At 46.1% G+C, this 13,926-nt stretch overlaps 1 protein-coding gene across 1 annotated transcript in view; it reads right to left on the minus strand.

The window, feature by feature from the left end:
• Positions 1–7,743, minus strand: part of STC1 (stanniocalcin 1) — a 35,273-nt gene extending 27,530 nt beyond the window's left edge. Inside the window, exons 1-2 of the mRNA XM_083179827.1 lie at positions 7,655–7,743; positions 2,681–2,771 (exon numbers count right to left, since the gene is read on the minus strand). Coding sequence (XP_083035953.1) covers positions 2,681–2,747 — 67 coding nt within the window. The 5' untranslated portion in view covers positions 2,748–2,771; positions 7,655–7,743. The remainder of the gene's footprint in view (positions 1–2,680; positions 2,772–7,654) is intronic.
• Between the last annotated feature and the right edge of the window lie 6,183 nt (positions 7,744–13,926).

Consider the following 13,926-nt stretch of genomic DNA (forward strand, 5'->3'; position numbering starts at 1 on the left):
TACCGCAAATGTGTGTAACATGTAGCCTGAGGCCAGAATGTGTCATAAATATGGGCATGTGTGACTCATATCACAGTCCACATTGTCACCTCATGCCCCTGCTGCTGCTGAAACCATTACACTAGAAAATAAACGAGCTTCACACTCAGTAAATTAGGTAAAATGATGGTTATCTTGGACGGTTTTATTCTGTTCTTTATTTTCAATTGAGGTACATCTGATCAAAAATACATTTCCGTCTGTATGGACCAACATAGCAATCCACAATCCGGTGACTGAACCCTCCAGTCACTGGTGAGTCGTACTAGAACAGTCTGCAAAATGTTTATCAAGGTTCCCTATCCTGTAAGGTGCAAACACATTACACAATATTATCAACAAATAATATTGTTAACTATTTTCCGCTTGAGCTGCTTTAAATGACATTGACACAAAAAAATGTAAAACCTCATGTCAACCTTTTGCCACGTCGACCTTTTAACCACGTTCAACTTTTGACTGTCGACCAATAGTGGTCAACCATTTAACTGTCGACCTAATGACCCATACCTGTTGCTACTCCTCCAGGGAAGCTTCATTCCCTGTTCCAATATGGTTGCTGATGCTGCTATTGAGCATGTGACGAGCCACCTTCAGACAGTGGGCCGGGTTCAGCTTTTTTAGCAATGTAAAAAAACATACAAATGGGTAAAGCACTGCACTGCACTGCTGGTGGGGCAGATCTAACATGTGCAGAGAGAGTAAGATGTACGAGGTGTGTTCGAACGTAAATCTATAGCTCTCTGTAATAATCAAGATGTCTGACATGTGTGGGCTTCATGCAAAACCAGCAAGTACTTACTATTTACCCTGCATAGAAACAATCTGAATGAATTTTCTCCCCTTGCATAACAACATGGTTTGTTGAAGTAACAAAATGACTTGCTTTTTTGTTTTACTGAATCGGCCCTGTGGGTCAGTTCACATGATATGCTGTGCAAATGAACAAGCCTATGTCCGAAGGGACCCGGCTGCCTGCAGGGTGATTGACACCCTGTGAGAACCTCTAGTGAGAACCACGTTTAGCTGCAAACGATTCAGAGGAGGGACCGATGAATCTGCGCCGTATTTCTGGGGTGTGGCCTATGCTCGCGTCTCTCACGCGAGGCCACACCCCCGTTTTGACGCTATGGGGGCATGACCCAGAGGCTCTGTGAGCCTCTAGCCATGCCCCAGCCCCCTGACTGCGGGAATAGATGCTGTGCGCATGCGCACAACGTTTATTCACCGCTGCTCAGCAGCCAACAGGGGGGACTCCCAACAGCCCCCCCTCCCCGCGGGACACTGACAGCCGCGGGAGGGACGCGGGAATGTCCCCGAAAACCGGGATATTCCCGTGGTTTTCGGGACTGTTAGGAGGTATATGCAAATACTACCTGCAGATCCCAAATATCTCCCAGCATCCTGGTAACATACCTCCCAACTGTCACGATTCCGTCGGGACAGTCCCGATTTTCGGGTCCTGTCCCGACGTCCCACCCGCGGCAGGCATTGTCCCGCTGCGGGGGGTGGCAGTTGGGAGACCCCCCAATCTAGTAGAATAGACGCTGTGCGCATGCGCACAGCGTCTATTCTCGTATGAAAATGAGGTCACGGCTAATTAGCATAAGCCGCGCCCTCATTTGCATACGCCCGCCCCCTTTTCGGGAGTATGCGGGAGTATACAGGGCCTTATTTTGGTTCATTCTTTCTGACAAAATCCTTCTTAGATGGGCAAAACCATGTGCACTGCAGGTGGGGCAGGTGTTACTTGTGCAGAGAGAATTAGATTTGGGTGGGGTTTTACTTCAAAGTGAGATCTATATTGCAGTGTAAAAATAAAGCAGTCAGTATTTTCCCTGCACAGAAACAAAATTACTCACCCAAATCTAATTCTCTCTGCACATGTTACATCTGCCCCCCCTGCAGTGCACATGGTTTTGTCCATCTAAGAAGGATTTTGTCAGAAAGAATGAACCAAAATAAGGCCCTGTATACTCCCGCATACTCCCGAAAAGGGGGCGGGCGTATGCAAATGAGGGCGCGGCTTATGCTAATTAGCCGTGACCTCATTTTCATACGAGAATAGACGCTGTGCGCATGCGCACAGCGTCTATTCTACTAGATTGGGGGGTCTCCCAACTGCCACCCCCCGCAGCGGGACAATGCCTGCCGCGGGTGGGACGTCGGGACAGGACCCGAAAATCGGCAGTCTTTTCAGTAGTCTACAATGGTCCCAAATTGCAGTAAATGATTAGAATTTGGTATACAGTTCTGTCCACATCCACTTTTATATAATTATTCCTGGTCTCCTTAGACTGCCAAAAGGAAAATCTCATTCCATAGGGGGAAAAAGAGGATTTGCTATATTGAAGTTAGAGAAGTGCAGGCTCTGATTTACTCTGATTTCAAAGCAGTATCTTATTGGCTATCAACTGACAACAACTGTCATGTGATTTGGGATAGCCAATAAGATCCTGCTTTGAAATCAGAGTAAATCAGAGCCTGCACAACTCTAATTGAAATATTGTTTATTTTTCTATAAATGTGGATAAAATCTAGATACAAATGTATACATTAAAGCAGATTCTATAATAATATATAATTCATCATATATGCAAATGGGGTATAATACCGCATAGTGTGGGTGTAAGCCGCACACCTATGATCGTATGTAAGTGCGCCAGCATCCTCCCGGGATCAGGAATCTCTGGGGAATTGGACGACATCAGAAATGGTTATCTTGGGGTCTCCTGGAAATCACAGAAAGGATCCAGGTATTAACCAATGTTGGTGCAAGTTCTACTCCAGGGATGGGGAACCTTCAGCTGTTGTGAAACTATACATCCCAGCATGCCTTGTTACAGTTTTGCTATGTGACCATGCTACAACTGTTGCAGATGGATGTGTAGTTTAACAACAGCTGGAGGACCGAAGCTTCCCCATCCCTGTTCTACTCACACATGATTCTGCATTTAGAGCTGAGGTGCTGCTAAACTAGTGGCAGAAATACTGTATATTGTGCATCTGTGCAACTCTGCATTGCCTCCTTTGCGCCTCCTCATCGCCATGGTCTGTCATTCAGGCCTGAAGGGCATGCAAAGGGTTATTGCCAGTGAGTGGCTGAATACCAGCACCATGTGTTTATAATAAGATGTCTGTATGGTTAGAATTTGCAGAAATGTCAGTATAACAAACAGACTGTGCAAGTCAGATTTATACATTCTGGTCACGGTCTGGCTGGGATTTTTTCATTTTGGATTTACATATGTTATAAACGGAGGTGTCTAGTGAACCCTCCTGCCCTCATGGTGATAAAGGAATACAGGGCCTAATTCAGGCCTGTAAGAAAGGCTGCAGTTTTTGCAGATGGACAAAACCATGCTGCACTGCAGGTGGGGCAGATGTAACATGTGCAGAGAGAGGAAAGCTGGGCACATACTAGTATATATGGCTACAGACAGATCAGACAGCTCGTTCTCCATACACGCTGACTGATCCGTCAGGACTGACATCCTAAATGGGCGGTCGGGGGATCAAATGTACACACAGCACGTTGCGCCCATATATCTGTCATTGACTGTGTTGCACAGCCGGTGCAATATATCTGTGAACGACGCTGTTTACAGATATATCGATGGGAAGCACTGGCTGATGGTGCATCAATATATAAGCCATTCGATTGAACGCCCAATATATCGGCCAATGTGAACACGCCTTTAGGGTGAGGTTTGTTCAAGCCAGGTTTGCCTACGAGCCCGGAATAGCCGGGAGGCTCCCGAAAATCAGGTTCGGTCTGGGGCCCCTCAGGAAGGTGGACACGTCCCCCACAATGGCGGCAGTCTCCCCCATCCACCCCTCGGCGGGAGGTACGTGGTGACCAGATGACACAAACCACATGCTCGTGACCTTGCCCTCCACTGTGCAATGCCTGTTATACCGGCATTACACTGAGAGGAGCGTGGCCACGATGATGCAATAGCAATTGGGCGTGTCTAGTTCCATATATGAAGACATTGTGAAAAGAGATTGTGAACGTGGCACCTAGAAGCGTGGCTGTGTACTGCTACATCTCAGAGGAATCTTTTAAAATGACTTATATACAAATGTAGATGAGCTGTAAAGCAGTTAGTAAGATATACTATACTTGCTAAAGTGCTGGGAAATGATGCTGATGATTCAATGTAAATGTATCTAATTCTCGTTCCTTTTTCCCCCCCAAAAAAATTAAGAGTGTAACGTGGATTAGGTGACATGAAGGAGATTGCTATAAAATATTTGGGAACCGGGCACAAGCAGAGTAACGAAAAGCTGCAGCCGTTTGTCCGTGTCAACCCTGCCGCAGCGCTGACATTGAGTGAAGATGCGGCCCGGCTCGGCTGCTCAGTTGACGACTAGTCTAGTCTGACTGCAAGGGATGGTGTTAGAATGCACTTTAACCACATGTCAAGTAATTATTAAGTACAGTGCAGCCTTCCCTATCCTGTGCCTTTCCATGTCCAGCCTTGCACTGTGCACTCCCATTAAGGACCATCCTTTCCTAAACTGTGCCACCCCACACCATGGCTAGCCATCCCTGTGCCCCCCCCCCCCCCCCCCAGTCCAGCCCTGTCTGCCCTGCATCCCCTTATTTTTCTTCAGAACCTGGTAATTTATGCCTCCCCCCACCTATTATTTAGTCATATAACACATGTAACTGTGACAGGGAAGGTGGGTCCCTCTCAGCTCTGCGCCCATAGCACCTGTACCCCCTGCACCTACGGTAGCTACACCCTGTATATAACATATGTAACTGTGACAGGGAAGGTGGGTCCCTCTCACCTCTGTGCCCCATAGCACCTGTACCTCCTGCACTGTCCTACAGTAGCTATACCCTGTATATAACACATGTAACTGTGACAGGGAAGGTGGGTCCCTCTCAGCTCTGCACCCCATAGCACCTGTACCCCCTGCACCTATGGTAGCTACACCCTGTATATAACACATGTAACTGTGACAGGGAAGGTGGGTCCCTCTCACCTCTGCACCCCATAGCACCTGTACCCCCTGCACCTACGGTAGCTATGCCCTGTATATAACACATGTAACTGTGACAGGGAAGGTGGGTCCCTCTCACCTCTGTGCCCCATAGCACCTGTACCCCCTGCACCTACTGTAGCTATGCCCTGTATATAACACATGTAACTGTGACAGGGAAGGTGGGTCCCTCTCAGCTCTGCACCCCATAGCACCTGTACCCCCTGCACCTATGGTAGCTACACCCTGTATATAACACATGTAACTGTGACAGGGAAGGTGGGTCCCTCTCACCTCTGCACCCCATAGCACCTGTACCCCCTGCACCTACGGTAGCTATGCCCTGTATATAACACATGTAACTGTGACAGGGAAGGTGGGTCCCTCTCACCTCTGTGCCCCATAGCACCTGTACCCCCTGCACCTACTGTAGCTATGCCCTGTATATAACACATGTAACTGTGACAGGGAAGGTGGGTCCCTCTCAGTTCTGCACCCCATAGCACCTGTACCCCCTGCACCTATGGTAGCTACACCCTGTATATAACACATGTAACTGTAACAGGGAAGGTGGGTCCCTCTCACCTCTGTGCCCCATAGCACCTGTACCCCCTGCACCTACGGTAGCTATGCCCTGTATATAACACATGTAACTGTGACAGGGAAGGTGGGTCCTTCTCAGCTCTGCACCCCATAGCACCTGTACCCCCTGCACCTACGGTAGCTACACCCTGTATATAACACATGTAACTGTGACAGGGAAGGTGGGTCCCTCTCAGCTCTGTGCCCCATAGCACCTGTACCCCCTGCACTTACGGTAGCTATACCCTGTATATAACACATGTAACTGTGACAGGGAAGGTGGGTCCCTCTCACCTCTGTGCCCCATAGCACCTGTACCCCCTGCACCTACGGTAGCTATAACCTGTATATAACACATGTAACTGTGACAGGGAAGGTGGGTCCCTCTCACCTCTGTGCCCCATAGCACCTGTACCCCCTGCACCTACGGTAGCTATACCCTGTATATAACACATGTAACTGTGACAGGGAAGGTGGGTCCCTCTCACCTCTGTGCCCCATAGCACCTGTACCCCCTGTACCTACTGTAGCTATGCCCTGTATATAACACATGTAACTGTGACAGGGAAGGTGGGTCCCTCTCAGCTCTGCACCCCATAGCACCTGCACCCCCTGCACCTACGGTAGCTACACCCTGTATATAACACATGTAACTGTGACAGGGAAGGTGGGTCCCGTCCCTCTCAGCTCTGCGCCCCATAGCACCTGTACCCCCTGCACCTACGGTAGCTATGCCCTGTATATAACACATGTAACTGTGACAGGGAAGGTGGGTCCCTCTCACCTCTGCACCCCATAGCACCTGTACCCCCTGCACCTACGGTAGCTATGCCCTGTATATAACACATGTAACTCTGACAGGGAAGGTGGGTCCCTCTCACCTCTGCGCCCCATAGCACCTGTACCCCCTGCACCTACTGTAGCTATGCCCTGTATATAACACATGTAACTGTGACAGGGAAGGTGGGTCCCTCTCAGCTCTGCGCCCCATAGCACCTGTACCCCCTGCACCTACTGTAGCTATGCCCTGTATATAACACATGTAACTGTGACAGGGAAGGTGGGTCCCTCTCAGCTCTGCGCCCCATAGCACCTGTACCCCCTGCACCTACTGTAGCTATGCCCTGTATATAACACATGTAACTGTGACAGGGAAGGTGGGTCCCTCTCAGCTCTGCGCCCCATAGCACCTGTACCCCCTGCACCTACGGTAGCTACACCCTGTATATAACACATGTAACTGTGACAGGGAAGGTGGGTCCCTCTCAGCTCTGCGCCCCATAGCACCTGTACCCCCTGCACCTACGGTAGCTATGCCCTTGCATCTGATCTCTGTACAATCTCACCCATATATGGCGATGTGGTTTATTGTGTTGTTTATTTGCCATTCTCATATTATTGTTCACTAACTTTTTTTTTTTGATTGAATGATTAAATACAACTTTGGTCTGTGGAAGTTTAATAAAATCATTGTTAATTGGGTGTAAACCCCTCTGATGTGTTGCATATGGGGCTGAATAATAGCATTGCCTGCGCAGCTCATTAATGAAGCCTGACAGCTTTACAATCCACCTTCTTTCAGTCTACTCAGTAATAGGAGCCGTGCAAAATATGAGATGCTATTTCCATCAACATTTAAAAGGCATTTTGGCTTTGTATACTCATTGTTTGCAATTGAGTAAGTAAAACACTGAAATATACTTATACTGTTTCTGGTGTTTGAGCAGGGTTTCCTAGTGCACAACAAGCATCTTGCTGTTGCCTTGGACTGGACCCTGGGGACGGCAGCTCCAGCTAGAGGAAAAGTCTCCAGTGTAATCACAATACAGTACAACTTGTTCTACAGGTGACTCTTCGCAGGATTCACTGCGATTCTGAACTGTCCTTCATTCCTCACATTCAATCTGTCTCTAAATCTTGTTACAGGCATCTAAAAAAACATATCCAAAATTCGTCCGTACCTTACACCAGATATTGCAAAAACTCTAATCCATGCATTCATTATATCACGCATTGATTATTGCAATGGCCTCCTTACCGGTCTTCCTAAGAAAAGACTCTCAACTAGAGGTGTCCGGGCTCGGATTTCAGAGATCCGAGCCCCCACGAACGTCTGACTCGGGTCCGTCCGCGTGATTAGAACGTCATCTCCCGGCGCCAGATTTCGTGAGGCTTTATAAGTGGCTGCCGCGCCTGCCATCTTCACTCCAGTCAAGTAGTGGGTTGGGAGAGGGTGTGTTGGTGCTGCTGCTGGGGCTTAAACTTGAGGTTGACCTTGAGCTTTTGTAATCGCTGGTGCTGTCTCTCAGTGCTGCTGTGTAGTCTAACTGTGTACTTGTAGTACTACTGTCTCCTCTGTGCGGTCTACCTCTGGTGTGCTGCTGTGCTGTAATTAATTATTTTATTTGCTGGGGCTGTCTCCCTCAGTGCTGCTGTGTACTCTGATCTCCTCTGCTTAGGAGAACAGTCTAACTGTGTACTTGTAGTACTACTGTCTCCTCTGTGCCGTCTACCTCTGGTGTGCTGTGCTGTAATTAATTATTTTATTTGCTGGGGCTGTCTCCCTCAGTGCTGCTGTGTGCTCTGTTCTCCTCTGCTTAGGAGAACAGTCTAACTGTGTACTTGTAGTACTACTGTCTCCTCTGTGCCGTCTACCTCTGGTGTGCTGTGCTGTAATTAATTATTTTATTTGCTGGGGCTGTCTCCCTCTGTGCTGCGGTGTACTCTGTTCTCCTCTGCTTAGGAGAACAGTCTAACTGTGTACCTGTAGTACTACTGTCTCCTCTGTGCTGGGGCCTACCTCTGGTGCTGTGCTGTGCCATTTATTATATATTAATAATTCATTAATTATATTAAATCATATATATAGTCCACTGGTGCTGCCTGCACGGAATCTGCCAGTATTATTTAGTTACTCAGTCCACTGTTGCCACTGACAGTGTTACTGCCTACCTAGTGTACCTACCTAGTACATACTAGGCTGCTACAGGTAAATCTAATTTAATTCAAAAATAATACTTGTGCTGTGTGGGACTGTAAAATATAATTACATGCTGCTGGTGCACTGACGTGTGCCACTGCCAAGCAGTACCTAATAATTAATTATTATAAATTCTGCTGGTGCACAATAGTAGTATTGCTGACGTATCTATCTACCTGTCTTGTGCCTAGTAGTACTGTCTTATCTACCTGTCTGGTGCCTAGTACTGCCATATCTCCCATCTGGTCTGGGGCTCACTGCCTAATAAAAACTGCCATATATCTACCTTTGTGGTCTGGGGCTCTCTGCCTAATACTGCCGTACCTGTCTGGTCTGGGGCTCACTGCCTAATACTGCCGTACCTGTCTGGTCTGTGGCTCACTGGCTAATACTGCCGTATCTACCGTCTGGTCTGGGGCTCACTGCCTAATAAATACTGCTGTATATCTACCTGTGTGGTCTGGGGCTCACTGCCTAATACTGCTGTATCTGTATAACTGCCTGCTGGTGCATACCCACTGACATATATTAATTGCACTCCAGTGGCGCTGTTCAGTGACATAACTCCGCTGCAGTGCCACTCTTACATGAGCCACGTGTTTGTGCCGCACACTTGTGTGGCTTAGCATAGTTATCCAGCTACCTCGGTGCAACCTTTTGCCCTAAAAACAATATTGTAAGGTGTGAGCTGTTCAGAATAGACTGGAAATGAGTGGAAATTAATGTTATTGAGGTTAATATAGTGTAGGAGCAAAAAAAAAACACCCAAATTCTGCGATTTTAGCAGTTTTTATGCTTTTTTAACAAAAAAATCAGAACCCAAAACCCAAAAAATCCAAACACAAAACACTTAGGAGGTGTTTTGCCAAAACCCATTAGAACCCAAAACCTCAAGGTAATCAGAACCCAAAACCCGAAAAGTGTCCGGTGCACATCTCTACTCTCAACACTACAATCCATTTTGAATGCAGCTGCGAGGCTGCACTTCCTGGCTAGACGTTCATCGTCTGCTGATCCGCTCTGTCAGTCCATTGGTTGCCTGTATATTACCATTCAATATAAAATACTTCTACTTACATACAAAGCCATCACTCTGACTACACCGAGTTATATCTCTTCGCTTGTCTCAAAATATATCCCCACCGACCTCTCCGCTCTGCACAAGATCTGTGTCTCTCATCCACACTCATGACTTGCTCCCACTTACACTTGCAGGATATTTGTTGGACAGCACTCACCCTATGGAATGCCCTTCCACACTCACTAAGACACTCCTCTAGCCTCCAAACTTTCAAGCGTTCCCTGAAAACTCACTTCTTCAGGCAATCTTATCATATTCAGTACCCCCACACACCCTCCAGTAGCATTTATATCTTACTGCATTCCATCAGGACTGTTTTGTAATCTGATTGGACTGCCATGCTATGGAATTCTATCCTTATGTATCCCTCCTATTATCCCTATAGATTGTAAACCTGCGAGCAGGGCCCTCCTACCTCTATGTCGGTTTGTAGCTACCCAGTTTGTTTTATCACTATTGTTTCCAATTGTAAATCGCAACGGAATCTGCTGCTCTATATCAGAAACTGTAAATAAATTATAAATAAATAATTTTATACCAGGGCATACAGTGTCTTGCAGAAGTCTTCACCCCCTTTGGCATTTTCATGTTTTATTCCCTCACAACCTGGAATTAAAATGGATTTTTTGAAGGTTTGTATCATTTAATTCACAGAACATGCCTACAACTTTAAAAAATTATATATCTTTTAATTTATTGTGAAGCAAACAACAAATAGGACAAAATAAATGAAAACGTCAGCGTGCATAATTATTCATACCCCTAAAGTCAGTAATTTGATGTAGATCCACCTTTACAGCTGCAAGTCACTTTGGATAAGTCTCTATGAGCTTGCCACTGGGATTTTTGGCCATTACTCAAGTAGAAACTGCTCCTGCTCCTTCATGTTGGATGGTTTCCGCATGTGAACAGCAATCTTCAAGTCTGACCACAGATTCTCAATTGTATTGATATCTGGGCTTTGACTAGGCCATTCCGACACATTTACATGTTTCCCCTTAAACCACTCGAGTGTTGCTTTAGCAGGATGCTTCAGGCCATTGTCCTGCTGGAAGGTGAACCTCCAACCCAGTCTCATATCACAAGCAGACTGACACAGGTTTTGCTCATGAATATCCCTGTATCCTACACATCTCTAGTATTAAGTACCATTCATCTTTCCCTTGACTCAAATCAGTTTCCCAGTCTCTGCTGCTGAAAAAACATCCCCACAGCATGTTTCAATGTGGGGATGGTGATCTTTGGGTGATGGGATGTGTTGGGTTTGCACCAGACATAGCGTTTTCCTTGGTGGCCAAAAAGTTAAATGTTAGTCTCATGTGACCAGAGCACCTTCCTCCATACATTTGGAGAGTCGCCCACATACCTTTTGGCAAACTACAAATGTGCCTTCTTACTTTTAGCACTAAGTAATGCCTTTTTCCGGCCAATCTTCCATAAAGCCCAGCTCTATGGAGTGTACGTCTTATTGTGGTCCCATGCGCAGATACACCAGTCTCTGCTGTGGAACTCTGCAGCTCCGTCAGGGTTACCTTTGGTCTCAGTGCTGCCTCTACGATTAATGCCCTCCTTGCCCGGTCTGTGAGTTTTGATGGGCAGCCCCCTTTTGGCAGGTTTGGTGTGGTACCATGTTCTTTCTATTTGAAAATGATGGATTTAATGGTGCTCCGGGGGATTGTCAAAGATTTGGATATTTTTTTATAACCCAACCCTGACTTGCTTCTCAACAACTTTGTCCCTGACTTGTCTGGAGAGCTGCTTGGTCTTCATGGTGTGAAAAAAAAAAAATAATTACAGGTTGTAATGTAACAAAATAGGTAAAAAGGGGGGTGAATACTTTTGCAAGGCACTGTGCATCCCCTGTACACTGTACACCCGGCCATACATCAGATACCTTTACACATGGCCATGCATCAGATACCGTTACACCAAGCATCAGATACCTTTACACATGGCTATGCATCAGATACCATTACACCATGCATCAGATACCTTTACACCTGGCCATGCATCAGATACCCTTACATCTTCCATGCATCAGATACCTTTACACCTGGCCATGCATCAGATACCATTACTCCATGCATCATATACCATTACACCATGCATCAGATACCTATACACCTGGCCATGTATCAGATGCTGTTACACCATGCATCAGATACCTTTACACCTGGCCATGCATCAGATACCTTTACATCTGCCCATGCATCAGATACCTTTACACCTGGTCATGCATCAGATACCATTACACCATGCATCATATACCGTTACACCATGCATCAGATAACTTTACACCTGGCCATGTATCACAGATACTGTTACACCATGCATCAGATACCATTACACCATGCATCAGATAACTTTACACCTGGCCATGTATCAGATAGAGATGTGCAGGTTCTGATTTACTTTGATTTCAAAGCAGGATCTTATTGGCTATCCCAAATCACATGACAGTTGTTGACAGTTGATAGCTAATAAGATCCTGCTATGAAATCAGAGTAAATCCGAGCCTACACATCTCTAGTATCAGATACCGTTACACCATGCATCAGATACCTTTACACCTGGCCATGCATCAGATACCTTTACATCTGCCCATGCATCAGATACCTTTACACCTGGCCATGCATCAGATACCATTACATCTGCCCATGCATCAGATACCTTTACACCTGGCCAGGCATCAGATACCGTTACACCATGCATCAGATACCATTACACCATGCATCAGATACCTTTACACCTGGCCATGTATCAGATACTGTTACACCATGCATCAGATAACGTTATCCCATGCATCAGATACCTTCACACCTGGCCATGCATCAGATACCGTTACACCATGCATCAGATAACTTTACACCTGGCCATGTATCAGATAGAGATGTGCAGGTTCTGATTTACTTTGATTTCAAAGCAGGATCTTATTGGCTATCCCAAATCACATGACAGTTGTTGACAGTTGATAGCTAATAAGATCCTGCTATGAAATCAGAGTAAATCCGAGCCTACACATCTCTAGTATCAGATACCGTTACACCATGCATCAGATACCTTTACACCTGGCCATGCATTAGATACCTTTACATCTGCCCATGCATCAGATACCTTTATACCTGGCCATGCATCAGATACCATTACATCTGCCCATGCATCAGATACCTTTACACCTGGCCATGCATCAGATACCGTTACACCATGCATCAGATACCATTACACCATGCATCAGATACCTTTACACCTGGCCATGTATCAGATACCGTTACACCATGCATCAGATACCGTTATCCCATGCATCAGATACCTTCACACCTGGCCATGCATCAGATACCGTTACACCATGCATCAGATACCATTACACTATGCACCAGATACCTTTACACCTGGCCATGTATCAGATACCTTTACACCTGGCCATGTATCACAGATACCGATACACCATGCATCAGATACCTTTACACCAATGTGTAATTATTTGTTTACACCAGTAGTATTTGCACCAGGCCTTTGTTGGGTATATAGTATATCCAACAAAAGCCAGGTGTATATATACTATTGCAGGCATTGCCAAACTGCGGCCCTCCTGCCATTGTGAAACTACACATCCCAGCATGCCTTGCCAGAGTTTTAGCATTCCCTAATAGCAAAACTTTGGCAAGGTATGAAGGGACTTGTAGTTTCACAACAAACAGCTGGAGGGCCATAGTTTGGCTTGCAGCTGCATGCATTTTGTGATTTTTGCAACTTTGTATACTTGTTCTAGTGTATTTGTGTAGATGTATATGCCTTCAGACTCTGAATGAGCTCCAATGTAAAGATAAGAGCCGCAGGGTAGAGGAACAGTACATAGATCTGTGACAGTCAACATGATTGTACTTTTACAGTGGGACTTGTTGGGTGAGTACCCAGGAGGCTCCTCCTCCCATTGACTCAATAATGGGGAGTGGTTCCAGCCTGGTCTAAAGTGTTAAACATATATACACACCTCTCCTATCCAGTATAACCAGCTGGATTCCTCACACTGGTGGGGCCATATTCTTATTTCACAGCTTTTTGCGTAGTATTCTTATCTCAGTGTTATTAATCTACTTAGAGAGTTGCTGCTTTGCAGGCCCAGAGCATATATTTCCTACTGTAACAGCATTACCTTCACGCACAAATGTTATGTTGCAAATGGCAGAAAAAAACTACCGATATTTTACTGACATTTATAAAGCACACGTTTTTCCGCAGCATTTCATAG

The sequence above is a fragment of the Crinia signifera genome, chromosome 4 (assembly GCF_055691185.1).
Source record: "Crinia signifera chromosome 4, ASM5569118v1, whole genome shotgun sequence".
Lineage (NCBI taxonomy): Eukaryota > Metazoa > Chordata > Amphibia > Anura > Myobatrachidae > Crinia > Crinia signifera.